The sequence below is a fragment of the Sarcophilus harrisii genome, chromosome 4 (assembly GCF_902635505.1).
Source record: "Sarcophilus harrisii chromosome 4, mSarHar1.11, whole genome shotgun sequence".
NCBI classification, from domain to species: Eukaryota; Metazoa; Chordata; class Mammalia; order Dasyuromorphia; family Dasyuridae; genus Sarcophilus; species Sarcophilus harrisii.
The window spans coordinates 229,044,706-229,065,607 of record NC_045429.1 but is presented as its reverse complement, the minus strand read 5'-3'; the positions used below and the strand labels follow the sequence as shown (position 1 = coordinate 229,065,607).

Genomic DNA, 20,902 nt, shown 5'->3' with positions numbered 1-20,902 from the left:
GATTTAGAAGAACTACGATTTCTTTTAACAACTTGTAGGATTTTAATTGGTTACACAGTTACAGTTATATTGGAACTAAATTCATATGAATTTTTCTCACACAAAAAGCTAGCCATCGTTAGCTTTTTTCTTTAGTATGAATAGTAAAAACCACGTATTTATGAGTTCAAGTTTTTATGTGAGCCTATTAAGTCTATGAAAGACGTGCTAATTGGTGCTGTTTGTCTTGACTTTGTTTAGGTTCTATATTCAAGGGCAGGAAATTGTTCTTTGCACATTTGGTAAAACTCTTATAGTATTTAGCAACAGGTAATAACATTGTCCATGACTGCAATCTGATTCACTGCTTTTTGTCTTATCTACTGACTTTACAGAAAATTTTAAAATGCCCCCCCCCAGTTAAAATTCAAACATTATTTGACTGAAAACTCATTTGGACTCTACTATTCCCCTTAGTCAGACTTTTATCTTGATGGTGAGCTTTTGAGAGATGTTTCTTGGTCAGCTGCCTTAAACACTGAATCTCTCCCATTTATAAATCAAGTATTTCCATAATTTTGTGTCTTTATGTGGTTTTTCAGTTCAGATAGCCCTTGGGCAAATATAAAATATGAAAGGTTTTAAAAAGTAATTTCACACTTTCCCACTTCCTCGAAGCAGAGAAGCCTTCTTCCCCTTCCTAAATAATTTTTCTATTATTTTTCCTTCTTGCATGGAAGAAAATACTAATATCCTCTTTATTTCAACAGTCACAAGGAGGTATAAGTAGACATATAAATACAAGCAGAAACATCATATATACTTGGGATAGAGGCAGCTGGGTGGCACAGTGGATAGATTATTTGGTCTAAAATTAGGAATACATGATTTTAAATCTGGCCTCTGACACTTATTAGATGTGTGACCCTGGCAAAGTCACTTAATCTGGGTTTATCTCATTTTCCTCAACTGCAAAATGAGGATAGCAACAGCACTTACCCTCCTAAGGAGGTTGTGAGGATCAAATGAAGCATCTGCAAATACCTGCTATGCTGTAGGTATTATATAAATGTTGACAATGATTATTATTGTTATTTTTGATAACCCCACTAAAGTATTACTGTCTAAATATTAGGGCACAAAAGGAAAGTAAGTCTCCAAAATAGGGACCCTTTTACAGGGAACATGCTATATTAATTTATATAAACATAAATATATTCACATATATTATTTACTTATATAAATATGTTTATATATTTATATATGTAATTTATATGTATAAATATAAATAAATATTTATTTACTATACTATATTTAGTATATATATAACATATATAAAAAATATACTATATTTAATAGTGTGTTGTGCGTACATTTTTAAACATTGACCAACACACTTGTGCCCTTTTATCTCTATTTTATATTCCATAAACCATCATGTTAACATTATACTAGCGAGGGGCAGCTAGGTGGTGCAGTGAATAGAGCATCAGCCCTGAAATCAGGAGGACCAGAGTTCAAATCTGATCTCAGATACTTAATACTTTCTAGCTGTGTGACCCTGGGCAAATCACTTAGCCCCAATTGCCTCAACAAAAAACAAAAACAAAAAAACAACAACCCTATTATCCTAGTGAAGACCATCTTTGAAATTTTTGGATCTCCAATGAAAATAATTAGACATGGTATATGAAAGAGATACTCACCTCTTGTTTAGTTACTTTAGCTGCATCTTTGCCCTCAGCACCCTCTGGAGACTGAAAAGAAAATTATTTAATGTAAGTTAATTTTTTTTAAATAGGGAAACATAAGATTTTATTAGATATAACACAAGGTACTAGAATATCCTAGGTAAGATTAAATCATAATAATTCTGGAAAAAAGTAAGTTGGTAACTACACATACACACACATACACACATTCTCGATTTTACTCATCACTTTTCCTTTTTATATTTTTGTTCTCACTCCTAAGAATAGAAGTGGGGGACCCTCAAAAGTGAAAAGAGCTGTGTTCAGGTTCTGCCCTCTGATACTGATAACAGAGCTGTTTATACAGAGTGTGTCTCAGGGACAAGATCTATGTTATTTTTACTTGTCAATTGTACCAAATTAGCCCTTAATCAGTGGATGATTGGAGCCAAACAGAGCAAGCTAGGGATAGCAGAATCAATAGCATTTTAATTTCAAAGTGAAGGGAAACAATTTACAAGCAAATATACATGAATTGGAACCCTGGCCCTGGTGGGAAGGGACTCACTTTAGGGTGGCTGAACCTTGATTTATATACTTGTGAATACACAAAGAGTAGGTATATTCTAGCAGCAGTAATAAGTCACAACAGCAAGCAATGAGGCAAGGTTGTTTAGTGGCAAAAAGTCTGTTCATAGCAGGGCATCATGTCTGGACCTTCTGCTGCTTGCCTGACATCAGTTCCAGAAGGTGTGCTCAAATGGGACTGGTGTTTGCCAGGTTCAGAGCACAGTCTTCTTGCTGGGCCTTGGCTGTGGAAAATGGGGTGTCTCCTAATATCTTGACATTCCCATATTGATAGAATAAGCCACTTAACCTTTCAGTGTCCCAGGCAATTCTCTAAGACTATAAATTACTCAACAACTGCCAAATTTCGTTGGTAAGGTAATTTTTCTTTCCAGGAGTTTCCTATATTAATGAAATCACAGGTCTAGACACAGACATACATAACCTAAACAAGGGAAAAAGGAATTATGTAATTAATTGGATTCTAACCTATATCAAAGGCACTTAGCACAATAATGGAAAGAGCACTGGGTCTGAAATCAGAAAGATCCATCTTCCTGAGTTTAAATGTGGCATCAGATACTTATTAGTTGTGTGATGCTGGGCAAGTCACTTAACCTTACTTGCCTCAGTTTCCTCATCTGAAAAAAAATCTGGAAGGAAACAGCAAACCACTCCAGTAATCTTTGCTAAGAAAACCCTAAATGGAGTCACAAAGTGGAACATAACTGAAAAATTACTTGACAGAAGAGGCAGTCTATATCAAATCTAAGCAGCTTTGTTCATTTGTAAGATCCTCACACTTCCATTTATACAATAAAGATAATATTTATATAATAAAGATAATAAAGAATGTAGACATAGTAATATTTCTTCTTTTCTTCATCAATTCACCAATGTTTTAAGGGAAAGACCGAAAGAGTTACGAATAAGAGGGATATGTTTAGCAAAGGAAGTGATTGAAAATACTTATACTTAGGATTTCCCTTTTTTTTTCCAAGTTGAAACATTAAACTATTGTCCAAAGAAAGAAGGCGTAAGCAGTTATTATGGCCACATAATATATAATCTTTCATATATAAATATAAATACATATGTGTATATGTATATACGAGTATATGTATACACACATAATAATATATAATACATATAAAGAAATTTCTACATAAATATATATTTACTTATATAAATGACACACACATATACAGACATACACATATTCACTATATGAAAAAAGATTTAGAGAAAGGAGAGAGAAAAATTTCAAGGAATGGACAATTATATTCTCTTTTATTTTTACCCTCAAACAATGAAAACAACCATTTGTGACTTTAGCTGCTCTACTCATAGCAAGGACTAAGTATATTCCACCTAGAAAAACCTCTGCTAGCTTAAATATTTATGGTTCTGAATTAAAAGGAAAAGGAAACAAAAAGGTTAAAATTACATGAAGGGGAAAATACAAGAGAGAAAAGGAGGGGTTTATGATTGTCCTATACCATTTCATCAATTAATGTAATCAATCAACAGATTGAATCAATCAATTCAATCAAACAGGATAAAGTTTTAGATGTGCAATTAAAATAATTTATGTCCTGTGATCCTTTTGATTGGGTCAAAAAGGTAACAGTTAATTGGCTAACCAACAAGCCAACCATGGCTCCAAGGGCCTTGAATATCTGGAAGAATTCCAACAATTACTCCTTTTAGCTTGTGGAGAGTGATAAGTTCAGGAGCTGAGTTAGAGCCAGGTGCCTGGAGGGAATCACTCTTGAGAAGAGGAGAGATTCTCACTCTCCCCACTCTCCCCACCATTGATCATGGCATTAGAGTGACTTTTTCATCAGCTCGGAGTATATTCAGCTGGGATCAAAAAGACTGATCAGTGGGCAGCAACATACACATCTCAAAACAGAGACACACTGGAAAGGGAAGCAGCTTTAAGGACATGACCCCTTGCACCAGAGAAGGATGCCAATTATGGATTCAAGAAAGACCTTGAATTCATAAACAGTCAAGATTTGTAAATTATACTCTTGACACATACTGTATCTCTAATATTGCATTTTAAGTTCATGCCTACTTTTCATGGGCATGAAAAGTATGCCCAGGCTTTGGGGGCAAAATATTTTGTATTAACTATTCTTACTATTCTATCTCTATAAATGTCTCTTTAAAAAAACCTAATTAAATTTACTGCCTAATTTTTAATAAGAAGTCCACTGATGGGGACTTCTAAGTAATAGTGTCAAAAATAGAGCAGCTGGGTAGCAAGTAGAAGATTTTTGGACTTGGAGTCAGGAAGACTCATCTCCATGTGTTCAAATCTGACCTCAAACTAGTTGATTCTGGGCAAGTCACTTTGCCTCAGCTCCCTCATTTAAAAGATGAGCTGGAAAAGGAAATGGCAAACTACTCAAATATCCTTGCCTTGAAAACCCCTAATGTGGACTGAAAACATAGCTCCGCAATAGCAACACCAGAAATTCAGTCCTAAGGTTTCCCGAAAACTCTGAAAACAATAGTACTCCAGCCTTTGTATATAAACGAGCCCAGAGCTACAGTATACAGTATATAGAGCCACAGATACAGTACCAAGGCTCATCTGGGTTTGATATTTCAGAGGGGCTAGTATAATTTAGTATTGAACTACAAATTCAAGAATGCCGGTCAATTCTCAGAATCCTTATTACACTAGGATAAACACAGCACATAGACTAGTGCCAAGTACAACAGCCTGAATCTTACAGATACTTAATGGAGATGAATTGATAATAATGAAGACTTTTTATTTGTCTTTGTATTAGAGCTCCATGTTCCTGATCCTTTGATTTAATGTAACCATGCACTAATATTCCTTTTCCTCTATCATTCTGATGTCTGGCCATTCAAGCCCTCCAAGCCTGTTGATTTCACTAACAAATCATAACAACTTCTCTCCAAGAATGCCCTCTCTTTTTTCAACTAAACCAGCCTTCTCTTCCTCCTTCAAAAATTTTCATGAAACCTTTTCTGGCTAATTTTAATGTCCCACATCTTTCTCCTGTCCAATATTTCCCAAGGCCTTATGGAACTACAAATTCAATTTTATTATGTGCTTTTTGCCAATGCCTGTGTACAATAGGAGCATGCATTTGTGGTCATTGACTTCCTGTTTATATTGCTACCCATATGTTTATATCTCATAGTTTTATGTATATCTGCAGTCTCATGTAAATCACAAGCTCCCACAGTACAAGAATTTGTTTCAAAGGTCATGTGCTGTACTTAGCTCAGCTGAATGAGGCACTGTGCATTATGCCCCAGTATATTTTCACAAATCATGGCTCTAAAAGAGCAGGGAGTAAGCTCAGTTAGCAAAGGCAGACATGCAACTCTAAGCTGAATCTGGAGCACAAAGTCATCATCCCTTTCTCAATAAACTCCAACAGCTACTATGTGCTAGAGATACAAATGTATCAATCCTCAAAAGTACAAAAGTAACAATCCTTACTCCCCAGAAATTTGCACTATCTCAGGGGGAAATTAAAAAGAGCACCTGTATGTATAAAGAGAAGTGATATAAGGAGAACAAATGCAAATAAATATAAAATAAATACAAAGTAGTTTGAGAGGAAGGACAATAGCAGTTCAAGTGTCAAACTTCATACAGAATAGAAATTTTTAAACTGTGACTTTAACCCACATGGGTCGCAAAATTATGATTTATTAGCAGTAAATGCTTGATTTGTATACCTATTTTATATACCTAGATATGCAAGGTCATATAAAATTTCTCCAGTTAAAAGGAGTTGTGAGTTGAAAAAGTTTAAGAAGTCCTTATATAGAAGATGGTAAAGGTAAGGAGGGATTATACTCTAGCATGTGTGATGACCAATGCAAAAGAGATAAGATTATTATATGTGGAGAACAGAATTTGGCCAGAATGCAAAGAGTGGAGAAAATAATATCCAATATAAGGATAGGCTGTGGCTGGTTTGTGGTTTTAAATTTTAAACAGTGGAATTCCAGGAAGCCACTAGAATTGATTGAGTAGAGGAGTGACATGTTCAAATCGTTTTGGAAGCTATATAGAAAAGAGATGGAACTGGGAAAGACTTGAGGCAAAGAAGACTAGTTAGGAAAATGTTGTAATAAAAAAGGGGAGATAATAAGACTAATATGGAAACCTGTTTTATGGGACTGCATTTGTGTAAACTCTATCAAATTGCTTGCTCTTTCAAGGAAGGGAGAAAAAAGGAGGGAGGGAGAGAATTTGGAATTAAAAATAAAAAAAATGAATGTTAAAATTGTTTTTATATCTAATTAGAAAAAACAAAATATTATGTTTTAAAAAGTAGATGAGAAGTGATCAGAACCTGAATTAAGGTATGACTGTGTGAATAGAGAGCAGGGGTTGGATTTTATAGAGGTAGAAATAACAAGAATTGGGGACTTGTTAAATAAGAGAGGTGAAGCATGAGAAGTCAGTTATGGACCTGAGAACCTGGAAGGAAAATTGTACTTTTGAGGAATTGTTTTTTTTTTTTAATTCTCCAAGATGACAGGATAGGAAGGAGTTGAGAAACAGAGGTTGGGCCCTAGCTTTGGCTTGGTTCCTGGTGCCTGGGTCATTGTTCACCAGGCTGGAGGACTTGTACTTCAAAAGTTAGAGGCCTCTCCCTTTTATCGTCCCTCTTACTTCTTTATCCTGTTATTCATTGTTATTGGTTATAGAAGAGATTTGCTCTATGTGGCTCTCAGCCAATCCCTGCACCTAATAGTAAGTAAATGTATTTCACCTTCTGGAATAATTGCAATTTATTAGTAAGCCATCAAAGTCTCACTTAATTCAAATTAGAGACTCAGTAATAGAACAGCTGTAGTGGGAAGCAAAAGGAATATTTCTGGTAGATGGGAAGGATCTATCTAGACCAGTTGAGGGAAAGGATATTTATTGGATCAAAAAATAAAAAAGAAATTATTAGCACAAATAAAATGAATAAAGTAACATTCGTGTCTTTAAAAGAGTCAGAGGATATTATTTTAGGGAAGAAAGAAATAATATGTTTTCCCTTATAATTAAGTTAGAGAGAGAGAAGGAAATTTGTTCTGTATAGAGAATATAAAGTAGAAGAAAGTTGGGGTTACTTAAGAGTAAGAAGAAAGTAAGGCATAATTTTAGAGCAGGGTCTATGTAGTTCACAAAATGTATAGGACTGTGAATTCCCGAGAAGTCAGTCCAAGCTGTTATGGGTCACTTGAAGGGGAGGATCCAGATTAGCAAGCCAGGGTTTTAGGATAGCCAAGCTATTTCAGGCAGGAAGCTGGTATCCAGGAATCTCTCTTAGGCTTCATTCTTAATGAGCCCAGGCCATGGTTTTGTGTGAAGATTGTATTCACTTATGGATGAAGGCCAATTTTAAAAGCAACAGCAGCATCAACTGTCAAGAAAGAAGAGGGACTAACTGAAAAGCTCCTGGGCAGACTCCCAACTATAGTATGTAGACACAATTTCAATGGAGTTTTTTGTTTTGTTTTTTATATATTTTTTTGCAGAGGGCCAACCACATTCTGATATATCTGCACTGCCCCCATCATCAGGGATTGCCTCATTAGGACTGACCCCAAATGTTTTCATACTGGGAGGGTTGGGACATAAAAAGTGACAGCGAGGTAGACTTCTTGAAACAGAATCCTATGTTGGGGAACACCTAGAAAGGCAACTATCCTGGGTAAAGGGACACCTGCAGACCAATGCCATTATTCCAAGGAGTTTCCAATTGAAATTATACAGGAAGAAGTGTCCTCTTAAGCTGTCTTATTAGGCTCTGTTTTCACTTTCTCTGTGCCAGGTATCCCACATGCCTAGAATGTGTTCCCTCCTCACCTTCACATCAGAATTCATCTCTTGCTTAGAAATGCAGCTCAAGGCTCTAAAGTTCTCAGTACCCCTGCAATGTTGAGCAGGTCCTCGGTCTTCCAGACCCAACTCACACAGTGATGATTCTGACAGAATTCAGTTAAGTTTGGGAGAAGAGACAATTTGGGACAAGTTGGGGAGAGGGGAAGATGATGATTTCAGTTTGGGACACAGTGAGTTTGAGATTTCTCCAGTTTGAAATGTCTCTTGGGAAACTGGTAAAGGAGATAATCTGAGATCTGAGTTATATACCTAAAGATGACAATTAAATCCATGGGAACTGATTAAGTCACTCAGAGAGAAAATAAAGAAGGAAATACAAACTGTCCACTAATTTAATGTTTTAGAATCTGGCTTCAACCTACCTTTCCAGACATCTATATTTAAGTTCAATCAAACTGGCCTTATTAATGTTCCTCACATATGATACTTCATTATTTCCATGGCTCTGCACAGACTATTTCCAATGCCTGGAAATCCCCATCTCTCTTATCTCTGCCTTTCCGAATCCCTCGTTACCTTCCAAATATAGCTCAAGCCATTTTCTACATAAAGCCTTCTGTGATTTCCCCATTTCCTGATACTTTTTCTCCCACCCCCAATATAACCTCATATTCATTTTGTACATATTTCTATATGAGAGACATCTGAGTGCAGAGCAAATAGGGAGATGGTTTCAGAGCCAATAAAATCTAGGTTCCCATCCTGTCTCTGACACATAATGACTGTGTGACCCTGGAGAAGTAACCCTTTCAGTGCTCTATGTAACTCTCTTAAGACTTTAAATTATTTTTAAAAATTGCTGACTTGCATTTGTAGGAGTCTTCTCATTCAGAAGTTTCCTTTACTAACAAAATTATAGGTCTGGTCTTAATCCCATAATCATGTAAATACTTTCTCCTCCAATGAAACAGAAGTTCCTTAACAATAGGGGAAGTTTCATTTTTGTCTCTGTAGTCCTAGAAGCTAATATAGTTTCTGGCCAAATGATTAATAAATATTAACAATGATTAATAAATGCTTGCTGGCTGACTGGTTGCTCAATAGTGAAATCAGGATTCAAATTCTAAAACAGCATGTTTAGATTCCGCCAGACACTCAACGGGACATGTATATCACTCATGTTCTAGGCTGTCTTTCCCAGAATACTAGGAATATATACTTAAAAGACAAACAAAAAGATCCAGGAATCCCAAATCATTGTATCCATATTGCTACATCACTCCCCTAAGTCCTACATAGCTCCCACTTTTAATTCTCCTTCCAAATCTCTCTCCAAACTAGCAATGGAAAATGACCAAATTCATTTCACCAACATTAAAAACCCAGTGGTCTTCCAGCTATTAAGTGCTGGCAATAGCCAGCTTCAGTGGGGGAGAGGGGCTAATATAGACCTTTGCTGACCCTAGAAGCTTCCTTTCCATCGGTTGCTTTCTCTTCCCTGTTATGTTAACAAAAGCATTCTTCTCACCAAATTCATTGGTTTCGTCCCTGGTATAATCTGTTCACCATAATCTTCTATAAGAAACCTTTCCTGAAACCCATTTCCCCCACAACAGCTACATGCCCCCTCTTTCCCTGAATTACTCTGTATTTATTTTATATTTATTCTGACATTTCATGTAAGTTCCCTGAGGGGAGGGACTACTACTTTCAGTGCTTAGGACAGCATTAATCCCATATAACAAATACTTAATAAATATGTACTGATTGACTGTAGATTGATTTGACAATTCACAGCCCTCACTGTACTATTGTGTTACTCCATAATGACTGAGCATCTATTCCTATCCATCAATACACCCAGATTTCAAACTATAGTATATAGTAATTGACATTCATTTAAAGAAGTAGCAGACTGTTGTTTTTTATTTTTTCATAAGACTGATGCTGAGGACATTATTCTCAATCTCCTTCTGGATGATGGATTAGTGATAGGTTAGCATGACAATATTTACTATGAATTGAACACAAATTACTGGCAGAAAAAAATGGGTGATGGCAACATTCCAAAGAAAGAAACATTTAAAATGAATGTTAATTACTAAATTCCAAAGTCCCGCTACAGAGAGTTGCAACTACAAAACTAAAGAGCTATCAATATTACTATTATTATACATTAATACATCTATACATATTATACATTTATACATCAAAGTGCAATGGTAATTGATTTTTGGAATAATGGCCCTGACATACAGTATCATCTTTAAGTACTTTATGAATTATAGTCAGAATAATTTGAGCAATGAATATATTTTACCATGCTCTAATCCAGGATAGCATGGTATACTGGAAAAGTACACTGAACTGAGAGTCTGAGGACCTGGGTTTAAATTTCAATTTTACCAAAGGTCATGGTCATTTGTGACTTTGGACAAGGCACTTAACATATAGTTGGGTCTCCATTTCATCATATATAAAATGAGGAGGGTTGGACTAGCTGGAACCTAAAAAGGCTCTAAATCTATGATTATATTCTACACAAAAATAACTACTTTTTCAATTCTCAAGCACTTACTTTTTCTCAAACCATCACCTCAAATGAAAAAAAAAAGTGAAATCCTTATAAAAATATGCACAGTCAAGCAAAACCAATTCCTACATTACTCATAACACAAAAAATAAATAACAGACTTAAATAGTCCTTTAAGGATTTATGAAATATTCTCTTCACAATAAACTTATGAAATAAGCATTATAAATATTCCAATATTACAGATGAGATAATTAAGTCTTGACAGAGAATTTCAGTGAATTACAAATTATAACTCAAAATCAGGCTTATGAAGTCAGTTTTCTCTTGCTTTTAAGTTCAGTGTTCTTTCCACTAAGTCATAATGTTTCCTCCAATCCGTTTCCACAAGAAGTAGTGAGGGAGATAACAGAATTTATTGTATTTTTTTATGATGTCTAAAAAGGAGGTTAAGAGAAGTAGCTACCTCAGTGACAATATATTAACCTATCAGTAAACAGACAAGCATCCACTACATCTTGACTAAGCCCCTGGCTATGGTGAGGACCTCAATTTAACATTAGTCCCTGTGGGACCTAACATTTTATTTACTTTTCAAAGAAGACTTTGATCCTTTGAAGGTAAAAAAAATATAGTGTGCTCTGAAAGTAATATTAAGTAAAATATAATAAAACCATCTCTCTCTTACATAAGGGATACAAGATAATAGTGGTGATGCCTTAAGTCCTTGGGTTTTCTATAATAACTTAATTATTAGCACTTCTTATACCAAGTAAAGTCTGCAATTCTATGTCAAACTGTGAAAGTCTCCTTATAACCAAAGTTATAATGTGATTTGATGGAAGGGAAAAAAGGAATCTTCCTCCTCCTCCTACTGAAATCCTCCTTGAAGTACTTCATTATTAAATGGACATAATCCCATGTTCTTGGAGACCATGCTAGCCAATGAAAGCTCTCACAGGTCCTACCCAAGCTGGAAAGGTTCAAGTATTAGCCTGAACTAAAGTTCAGAAAAGCTCATCCATAGGTTGCCCCAGAAGCTAAGATCTGGAGGGGCAACATTGGGTGATGAAACTTTTTAATAATAGCAATTCATGAGGATTTCTACTAAAGTGCAAAGGAGTACAAAATACATTAGAAAACAAATAAATGTTGCAATTTCAAAGCACTACATAAATGCTTATGTATTAATATTTACATTTATTAGAATTTATTATTAATTAGAATTGATACCAGGAAAAGAAAGCCAGATACAATTGCATAACAGCTTAGCTTTCTGAAGAGCAAATTTTAAAGAATTAGGATAGTGGGAGAGGTAGGATCTTATGAAATATATTTTACAAAGTCAGCCCAACGAAAATGAGAAGCTTTCAAAAGTGTTTGGTTTTGTGTCTTCAGAATTTTAATTTTCATGAGGCAGAAGAAGAGTTTTTTGAGGAGATTGGGATGTAAATACAATTAATTCATTGCTTGATGTTTCACTATTAAAAGCCCTATAGGGAAGATGGAAACAAGAACATGTTGATGACATGGTCCTGTAAGAAATGTTAAGAACCCTAATTTTCAAAATAAGATGAAGCTTTTGAGGAATCTAAAAATCAAAAGAAAAAAAAAGGATTTTTAGAAGGTTAAAGAAGGGAAAAGAAGAGAAACAGAAAGGGTTATAACAGCTGTGGTGATAATGATAAAGAAAAAAAGAGAAGGAAGAGCTGCTCAATTCTTATTTTAATTCAATATTTTGGGAGCAAAGTGATGTGTGGATAATGTCATTCCTAAAATAGTGGTCCTGGGGCAGGAGATTTCCCAGGGTTGCAATATGGCAGACAAGGTGAATAATGTGGGATCTGGAGAAAAGCCAAAGTGAATTGTCTGGTGTCCTTAATAAAATGGCAAGAACCTGTGTGATACAATGCATAAGGTATTGGATTTAGAGTCAGGAAAACTAGGATCCAATGATTTAGAATCTACTATGTGTGAGGCACTGGGGTTACAAAGACTAAATGAGACCGTGAGGCTATGGGGATGTACAGCACATGAAAATACAAATAAACTGCATAATTTTAAGAAAACAGATAGAGTTAACAACCAAGAAAAGGTTTCCTATATAAAATGGCACAATAGCTAAGAATTAAAGGGAAGCAAAGATTATAAAAGGCAACGATTCAGAAGGAATGAATTCCAGATTTGGAAGACAGAGTGTGCAAAAGCAAAGAAAGACGAATGGCAAACAGGCTACTTTGCCTGGATTATAAAGTGCATGAATTGGAGTAAAATATAATAAGACTGGAACCCTAGGCTGGAGTCAGATTCTAAAAAGCTTTAAACAGAGGAGGCTGATTTTATTCTGAGGCAATAAAAAAGTTTCAAACCCTAATTCTAATATTTATCAGTTAAGATTAATTCAAACTAGTAGTTTAACTTTTCTAAGTCTCAGCAAACTTGTAATTAAAATGGGATATTAAGGATTAGAGATTTAGTCACTTAATTTAGCTCTCTTAAATATTTGCATTCTATATGATTTTTTTTTGGGGGGGGGAGGGAGATTTCTTGGTACCTCAGATTTTTTATGATCTTACAAGATTGTTATGAGAAAAATGCTTTACAAACCTTAAAATAATCTACAAATGAAAAGTTGTTATATTTTATGAGGTAGCAGGACAGAGCAAATTGAGTATCTTGAGTAACTAAATATTGGCATACATCCTTATTTTAAACAAAAACTAAAAAAAAAATTCTTTCCATAGAGTTAATGCTTATGGATGGATCTAGAAGAAGTTAAGAGATGGTGATGAGATGTCTCTAGTGTTCTGAAAACATTTCCATGGGGATTTCTTCTTTTTTCTTGCAGTATGGGTAACAGTCCTGAGCAGGACTTCAAGAAAGAAAAACTAAATTTCCTTATTCTTCTGCTTTTCAGCATGGGGAAAAAATTAACCACATAATAGAATATTTTTTTCTCCTTTCTTGTTCTTTAAAGAAGTAGTTAGTGGTGCAGTGATTAAAGTGCTGTGCCTGGAAGACCTAAATACAAATCTAAACTCAGGTACTTACTAGCGATGTAATCCTGGGAAAGTCACTTAACTTGTTTACTTCTGTTTCTTCAACTTTAAAATAAGGAAAATAACAGCATTTACCTCCCAAGTATAATGTGAGTATCAAATGACATATTTGTTTAAAAAAATGTTTAGCATAGTGACTGGCATATATATAATGGTGCTAGATGAATACTTATTTTTTTATTCCTCCCATCTTTCTTTTCTCTGTAATCCCAGGGACTTGCAAATAACATATAAGGAAGGATCTTCTGAACAGCCATTCCTATAGAATTGCTTGGATATTGTTCCAGTTATATGTCCTAAAAAACAGTCTATATTATCTGCTGATTTTTAAGGCAGAGCAATTCAAGATTCCAGGGAGCAATGAGGGAATGAAAAATCTTAAGAATCATCCTTTAAACTGTATACTCCACAGAAGTGTTTTAAGAATGCAAAAGCTCTTATCATTTTGAATCCAGAACAAGAGAAGAATTTTCAAGAAATGGGCCTACCAGTTAAGAAAGCTATTTGTAATTTTCTGTTTCAACAACTTGACACTCAAAATGCTTTGGATTCTTACCACACTGAGCCCACTTCTTCTTTCTCCAAATATACTGAGAAAAGAGAGCCTTGAAGAGGGAGGAAGGCTAACAAAGGAGATTAAAAAGGAGGTATCATCATATTACAAGGAAAACCATTAGTTACTTAAATAGTTGGAAAATAGGTTGGAAAAACCAGGAAAGCAAAAGGAAGGAGGTCAATGAAATATCAATGAAATTAAAAAAAAAAATCAGGTCCGGGGGAAAAAAAAACACCTTTGCATTTGGCAATTAGGAAGTTCACTTGTTACTTTAAAAAGTAGTTGTTTCATTTTCTTAAAATGTTAAGTAGCATCTATATAAAGTCAAGAGCAAGCAGTATCAGTATGTAATAGGGATAAATTTAGAAACCTTTCCAATAAGATCAGGATGAAGCAAGAATGTCCATTATCACCATCATTATTCAATAATTATACTAGACATACTAACTATAATAATAACACAAGAAAAAGAAACTGAAGGAATAAGCATGGGGAATGAGGAAATGAAACTATCGGTCCTTGAAGATGATATAATAGTATGCAGAAATTTGTTTCAGATGTGTAATGGATCACAATTGTATCTCTTGCCTTCTAGATGAGTGGGGGAGGGAAACAATTCGGAACTGAAAATAAAACTGAATGGAAAAAAAAAGTAGCTACTACTCGTTGCTTCCACCTCCTGTTTCTCTGCCTTTATGTAATAAAAAATAATAAACATTTATATAGCACTTACTGTGCATCATGTACTTGGCTAAATGTGTTACAATTATTATCTCATCTGATCCTAACAATCCTGGGAGGAGGGTGCTATTATTATCTCCATTTTACAGACAAAGTAATTATTTAAGATCACACAGCTAGTAAGCGCCTGAGGTAGGATTTTTATTCAAGTCTTCCTGACTCCAAGCCCAGTACTCTACCTACTATTTAGCTACTTGTATAAACTGTCCTCCATGCTTAGAATGGATATTCCCTCATTTCTCCCCAGTGGAAAGCTCAGTTCCTTTTCAAGTTTCAGCTCAAGTGTTGGTTACCTCCACGTGTTTCACCCACCCCTATTTTGTTTTTATTGTGTACAACTTTTATCTTGAACAATTTGTAACCCCCCAAAAGAATGTAAGCTCCTCGAAGGCAGGGACTATTTCACTTGTGTATTTGTTTCTGTGATGTTTAAGAAAGTACCTGGTACAAAGTAGACACTTTTAGCTACTGAATACTTGATTGTAGGGGCTACGATGCTAGTTACTGTCAGAAATGTGGATTCAAATTTTGTCTCTAGTGTCTAACCCTCCCACCCCCAAATTTCAGTTTTCTTATCGGTAAAATGGGGATATTAATAGCAGGGAAATGGCAGCTAAGTGGCTCACTGAATACAGTTTTGGGCCTGGAGAGTGACCATGGGCACAAGTCACTTAACACACATATAAAAAGCATACAAATACTTCAATTTGCCTTAATACACTGGAGAAGAAAATGGCAAACCGCTCCAATATCTTTGCCAAAACCCCAGGTACAGTAAAGTACACAGGGTTATGAAGAAACAATGACAACAATGGCATGGAATTCACAATGTTACTGTGATGATTAAATGAGATATATGTAAAATATTTTGTAAATTTTACTTATATATTATATTATTATATATCTTTACTTACATATATTATATATTTAATTTAATTATATTTTTATTTTAATTATGTCATATATTATAATATACTTATATTGTTAAGTAATTATTATTATTGTTATTTTTTCCAACATTACTTCAGAGGACTAGCCAATATGTTATATATTACATATTATAATATACTTATATTATTAAGTTGTTATTTCTACTGTATTTATTTCCTCCAACAACTACTTCAGAACACTAGTCATTTTGGTGCACAATAAATGATCATTCACTTATGTTATTCATTCACAGTTGCAATAAGAGAATGAAAGATGAAAATTTGCTTTTTTTAAATAAAAAGGAGAAGCAACAAAAAATGAGAGCAGGCATTTTTGTATATTTTAGATGGACTCTGAAAATTGTATCAGCAATGTATTCTGTATGGACAGTGAGATTTTCTGTTATTAAAAATGCATGCAAATATTAAATAATATTTAAAGTTCCTACCATGTCTGCCCTGAGTTCTGATATGAGCTGAAGTAGTAAAGAAGGTGATAAGAGGTAGATGCAAGAGAAAACTTTAGAAGGAAGATTATTTGCATTTTAATAATGGAGTAAGAAGAAAAATCTTCGACTCCTTCCCTAACTCTCTCCCTCTCTAACCAGGAAGTAAATAAATGAAGATTTGGTTAGGAAGATCAGGTTAGCAATTACTCCAAAAAAAAACTTTGACATGCACCTGGAGTGCCCAAGGCATAACTTAATCTCCACTTTGCAAAGAATGCCAAATTTGGATCCAGTTCATACTTGCCATTGATGCTAAATACCTAATGGGTAGTTCAGAGAAACTAGTCTCCTTAACATAGGATTTTAAAATTAAAGCAGAACATCAGAGGCCATTCAGAACAACTTTCTCATTTTAGAGATAAGAAAATTGAAGCCAAAAACTGAAAAGGGATTTGCCCAAAGCTATACAGGTTGTAAGGAGCAGAAGTAGGACTTGACTGCCAAGTCTCATTTATTTGACTGTTAAGTGGGATAAGGGATGATTAGGGAAGTACTCAGAACAATTTTGTTATTTCCTCAATTAATCAGATGAGATTTCAGATAATGGACTTTTGTCAAGAAAGGTACTTCTCATGGATGTAGAAATTCTCACTGGCTTGCTCAGGATCTTCAGGATTCCCTTTTCTCCTTATTCCTTCAATCAGTCAATCAATCAATCTAATCAATGAAAATGCCTAATATGTACAAGTCACTATGTTACATATTGGCAATACAAAGACAAAGAATGAAATAATCCCTACTTGCAATTGTTAAGAAGCTTCCAAGGTCAAGGGGAGATGACAAGAAAAAAAAAATTTGCAGAACAAATATAGAGAATAAAAACAAAGAAATAGAAAAGAGTTAAATAGTTTGAGGAAAAAAGGCATTAGCAGTATAGTAGGAAGATGGTCAGGAAAGGCTTTGTGCAGAAACTTGGGCTGCATTTTATAAAGAAAAGAGGGACTTTACAAAATGAAGAAGATGAGGGAAAGCATTCCATCCATCAAACAGACCAGTAACAAAAGGAGACATAGGAGATGACAGAGTGTCTGTGTGTGAGGAACAGAAAGAAAAGTCCAGTTTGGTCAGATCACAAAGTGCAGGAGGGCAAATAATGTCTGATGAGGCTGGAAAGATAGGCTGGGGCCAGGATATGAAGGATTTTAAAATCTAAATGGAAGTTAATATTTGAACCTAGAGGCAATAAAGAACCACTGAGATTAACTGATTAGGGGAGTGACATGATGAGATTTGTGCTTAAAGAAAATTACTTTGGTAGGATGGATGGAAGGGGGGGAAATTTTGAGTCAGGGAGACCAATTAGCAGGTTGTGGCAATAACCTAGGTGAAAAAGAGTGAGAGACTGAATTAAAATGTAGTTATGTGAGTAGCAAGAAAGAATTGTACATATATATGAGAAAATTATGAATTCAGAAATAATAAGATTTGGCAACAGACTGTGCACAGAAGAGCAAAGAAAAAAGGAGTGCAATTTTGGACAAGTAGAGTTTGAAATGTGTCCCAGAAAGCTAGTTAGAAATGTTCTATAGGAAACTTGTGAATGTAGGCTTGGTGCTCAGAAGAGAGACTGAGGCTAAATATGTATGTAATATAAATCATATAGAAATGAGAAGGTATTACTTGGATGCTGATGAGGTTGCTGAGACAGGGAAGAGTTCATAGAACAGAACCTTCAGAAATATTTATTAGTGATGATCAAAGGATAATAATCCAACAAAGGACACTGTAGAGGAGAGCCCAGAAGGGAACGGAGGTTACCAAGAGAGTAGTAGTGTCAGGAAAACCCACAATCCACAAGGAGAGGATGGCCAAATGTGTCAAATGGAGCAGATAGGTAGAGAAGAATGAAGAATTAGAAAAGATCATTGATGGTGGCTTGGCAGTACCAAACCTAAAACTTTATTATAAAGACACAGTCCAAAAAACCATTTGGTACTGGCTAAGAAATAGAATAGTGGGACAGTGGAATAGATCAGATACACATGACAAAATAATCAAGCCTTGTAATAATCTAGTGTTTGATAAACCCTCAAGTTTCAGTTTCTGGAATAAGAACTCACTATTTGACAAAAATTGCCAGGAAAACTGGAGAATAATGTCAGAAACTCAGCACAGATCTACATCTCACACCCCATACCAAAATAAAGTCAAAATGGATACATGATTTGGGTATAAAGGATGATAACTATAAACAAATTAGGAAAAAAAGGGGTAATTTACCTATCAGATTTTTGAAGAAGAGAGGAAGAAGGGAAGACAGCTTGGATCATATTAAATTAAAAAGGTTTTGCACAAAAAACCTAACAGAAATAAAATTAATAAAGGAACTACAAAGTTGGGAAAAAAATCTTTACAGCCAGTGTTTCTGATAAAGGTCTCATTTCTAAATTATATAAAAAACTATCAAATTTATAAGAATTACAAGTCATTCCCTAATTGATAAATGGTCAAAGGATATGAACAATTTTCAGATGATGAAATTAAAGTCATACAGTTTTATGAAAAAATGCTATAAATCACTACTGATTAGAGAAATGCTAATTAAAACAACACCTCTCAGATTGGTTAAGATAATGGAAGATTATTGGAATCTAATAAGATAATTGGAAAAGATAATAATAAATGTTGGAGGGAATGTAGGAAAACTGGGACACTAATGCATTGTTGGGGGAGTTGTGAACTGATCCAATCAGTCTGGAGAGCAATCTGAAGCTATGCCCAAAAGTTTATCAAACTGTGCATACCTTTTGATCTAGCAGTGCCATTACTGGGTCTGTATCCCAAGGAAATCATAAAGGAGGGAAAATGACCCACCATGGGCAAAAATTGTTGTAGCAGCTCTTTTTGTGGTAGCGAAGAATTCGAAAAGGAGTGGATGCCCATCAGTTGGGGAATGGCTGAACAAGCTATGGAACATGAAGATAATAGAATATTATTGTTCTATTAAAAAAATGATGAACAAGTTGATTTTAGAAAGGCCTGGAAAGATTTACGTGAACTGAGGGTAAAGGAAGCAAGCAGAACCAGGAATACTTCGTACATAATAATAGCAGGATTGTGCGATGATCAATTATGAAAGACTTGGTTCTTTTCTCAGTGGTTCAGTGATCTAAAAGCAATTCCTGGAATTACTATTTTTATTTAGAAAAAGAATTAAGGAGTTGAATGTAAATCAACACATGCTATATTCACTTATTTTTTCTTTCTCCCATGGTTTTTCCCTTTGCTCTGATTTTTTTCCAACATAATTCATAAAGCAATGTGTTAAAAATAAATAAAAAATGAAATGAAATGAAATTTTTAAAATTAAAAGAAAAATTTAAAAAAAGATCATTAGCTTTGGCACTCAAAAGATTGTTTTAAGAATAACTCTTAGCAATTAAGTTATTTTGACTATTACAAATGTCGAAATTAACTACAAATGATATATGAAGGAAATCACTCTCTGTGTCCAGAGAAATAATTGATAAATAGAAGTGTGTATAGAATGATTTTACATACACATACACAATTTGTATCCAATGGTAGCCATCTCTATTGCTGGAGGGGGGGAATAAAAAGAAAAGAAATTTACTATATATTTAAAAGGAATAGCAAGTCATATGTAATAAATTTGCAATTTCATTAGCAAGTATCTTATTATTCTACTACATTAAGTAAATGCTTATTTTATTTCATAAGTTAAAAATTTAAAATTTTCCTGGTAACTTGGGAGAGAGTAGTTTTGGTCACCTTATAAAGTGAGGGAATTTGACTAAGAAAGGGAAGGAGAAATTTAGGATGATAGCATGAGGGATGCTAGGATCTCGACAAAGATAGTGGTTTAAAAAAAAAGAATAGAGAATTAGGTGTATTTGAAGGAAGCAGCAGGATGCTGAATATGAGAGGGAGAAGAGAGGGAGAAAGGGAAAGGGAGGGAGGAAGGGAAGAGAGAGACAGAAAAAAGAGAGGGGGGAAGAGAAGAGAAGAGAAGAGAAGAGAAGAGAAGAGAAGAGAAGAGAAGAGAAGAGAAGAGAAGAGAAGAGAAAGAGGAAGAAGAGGAAGAGGAAGAGGAAGAGGAGGAGGGAGGAAGGGAAGAAGACAGAAAATTGAGGTTGCAACCTATTCAAAAAGACAGCAAGGAGTGAGATCAAGAAAATATGTAGGAGGGTGGAAAAAGAGAAGGGGCTCCTTAATGTCAGAGACTAGATAAAGTAGGAAAGAATAGGGGTGATATTAAGGGGTTTTGAGATACACAGAATGGAAGAAGAGGGCACTTATGATGAAGATGTCTATTTTCTTAAATAAAAGGCTGGGTCCTCAGCTTTAAAAAAAAGAGAAGAGGAATTCTGAGAAGCTTGAAGAAAAAAGAGAAAATTTAAAATAGTTTCTTCCCAACTGCCTTTGAATATGCCCAAATTTCTCTCATTCTTCCTCTAAAGCAGGGATGGGGAATATTTACAGCCAACATGGTCTGCAAAATTATTTGCTAAGCCAACCGCAGGTGGAGCTGA

General features: G+C 34.8%; 1 protein-coding gene across 3 annotated transcripts in view; it reads right to left on the bottom strand.

Moving 5' to 3' along the window:
- HMGN3 (high mobility group nucleosomal binding domain 3) overlaps positions 1 to 20,902 on the bottom strand; it is a 69,883-nt gene that overhangs the window by 26,553 nt on the left and 22,428 nt on the right. For all 3 annotated transcript variants that reach the window (XM_031964599.1, XM_031964600.1, XM_012549177.2), the window contains exon 2: positions 1,686 to 1,736. In XM_031964599.1, the coding sequence (XP_031820459.1) occupies positions 1,686 to 1,736 (51 nt within the window). The remainder of the gene's footprint in view (positions 1 to 1,685; positions 1,737 to 20,902) is intronic.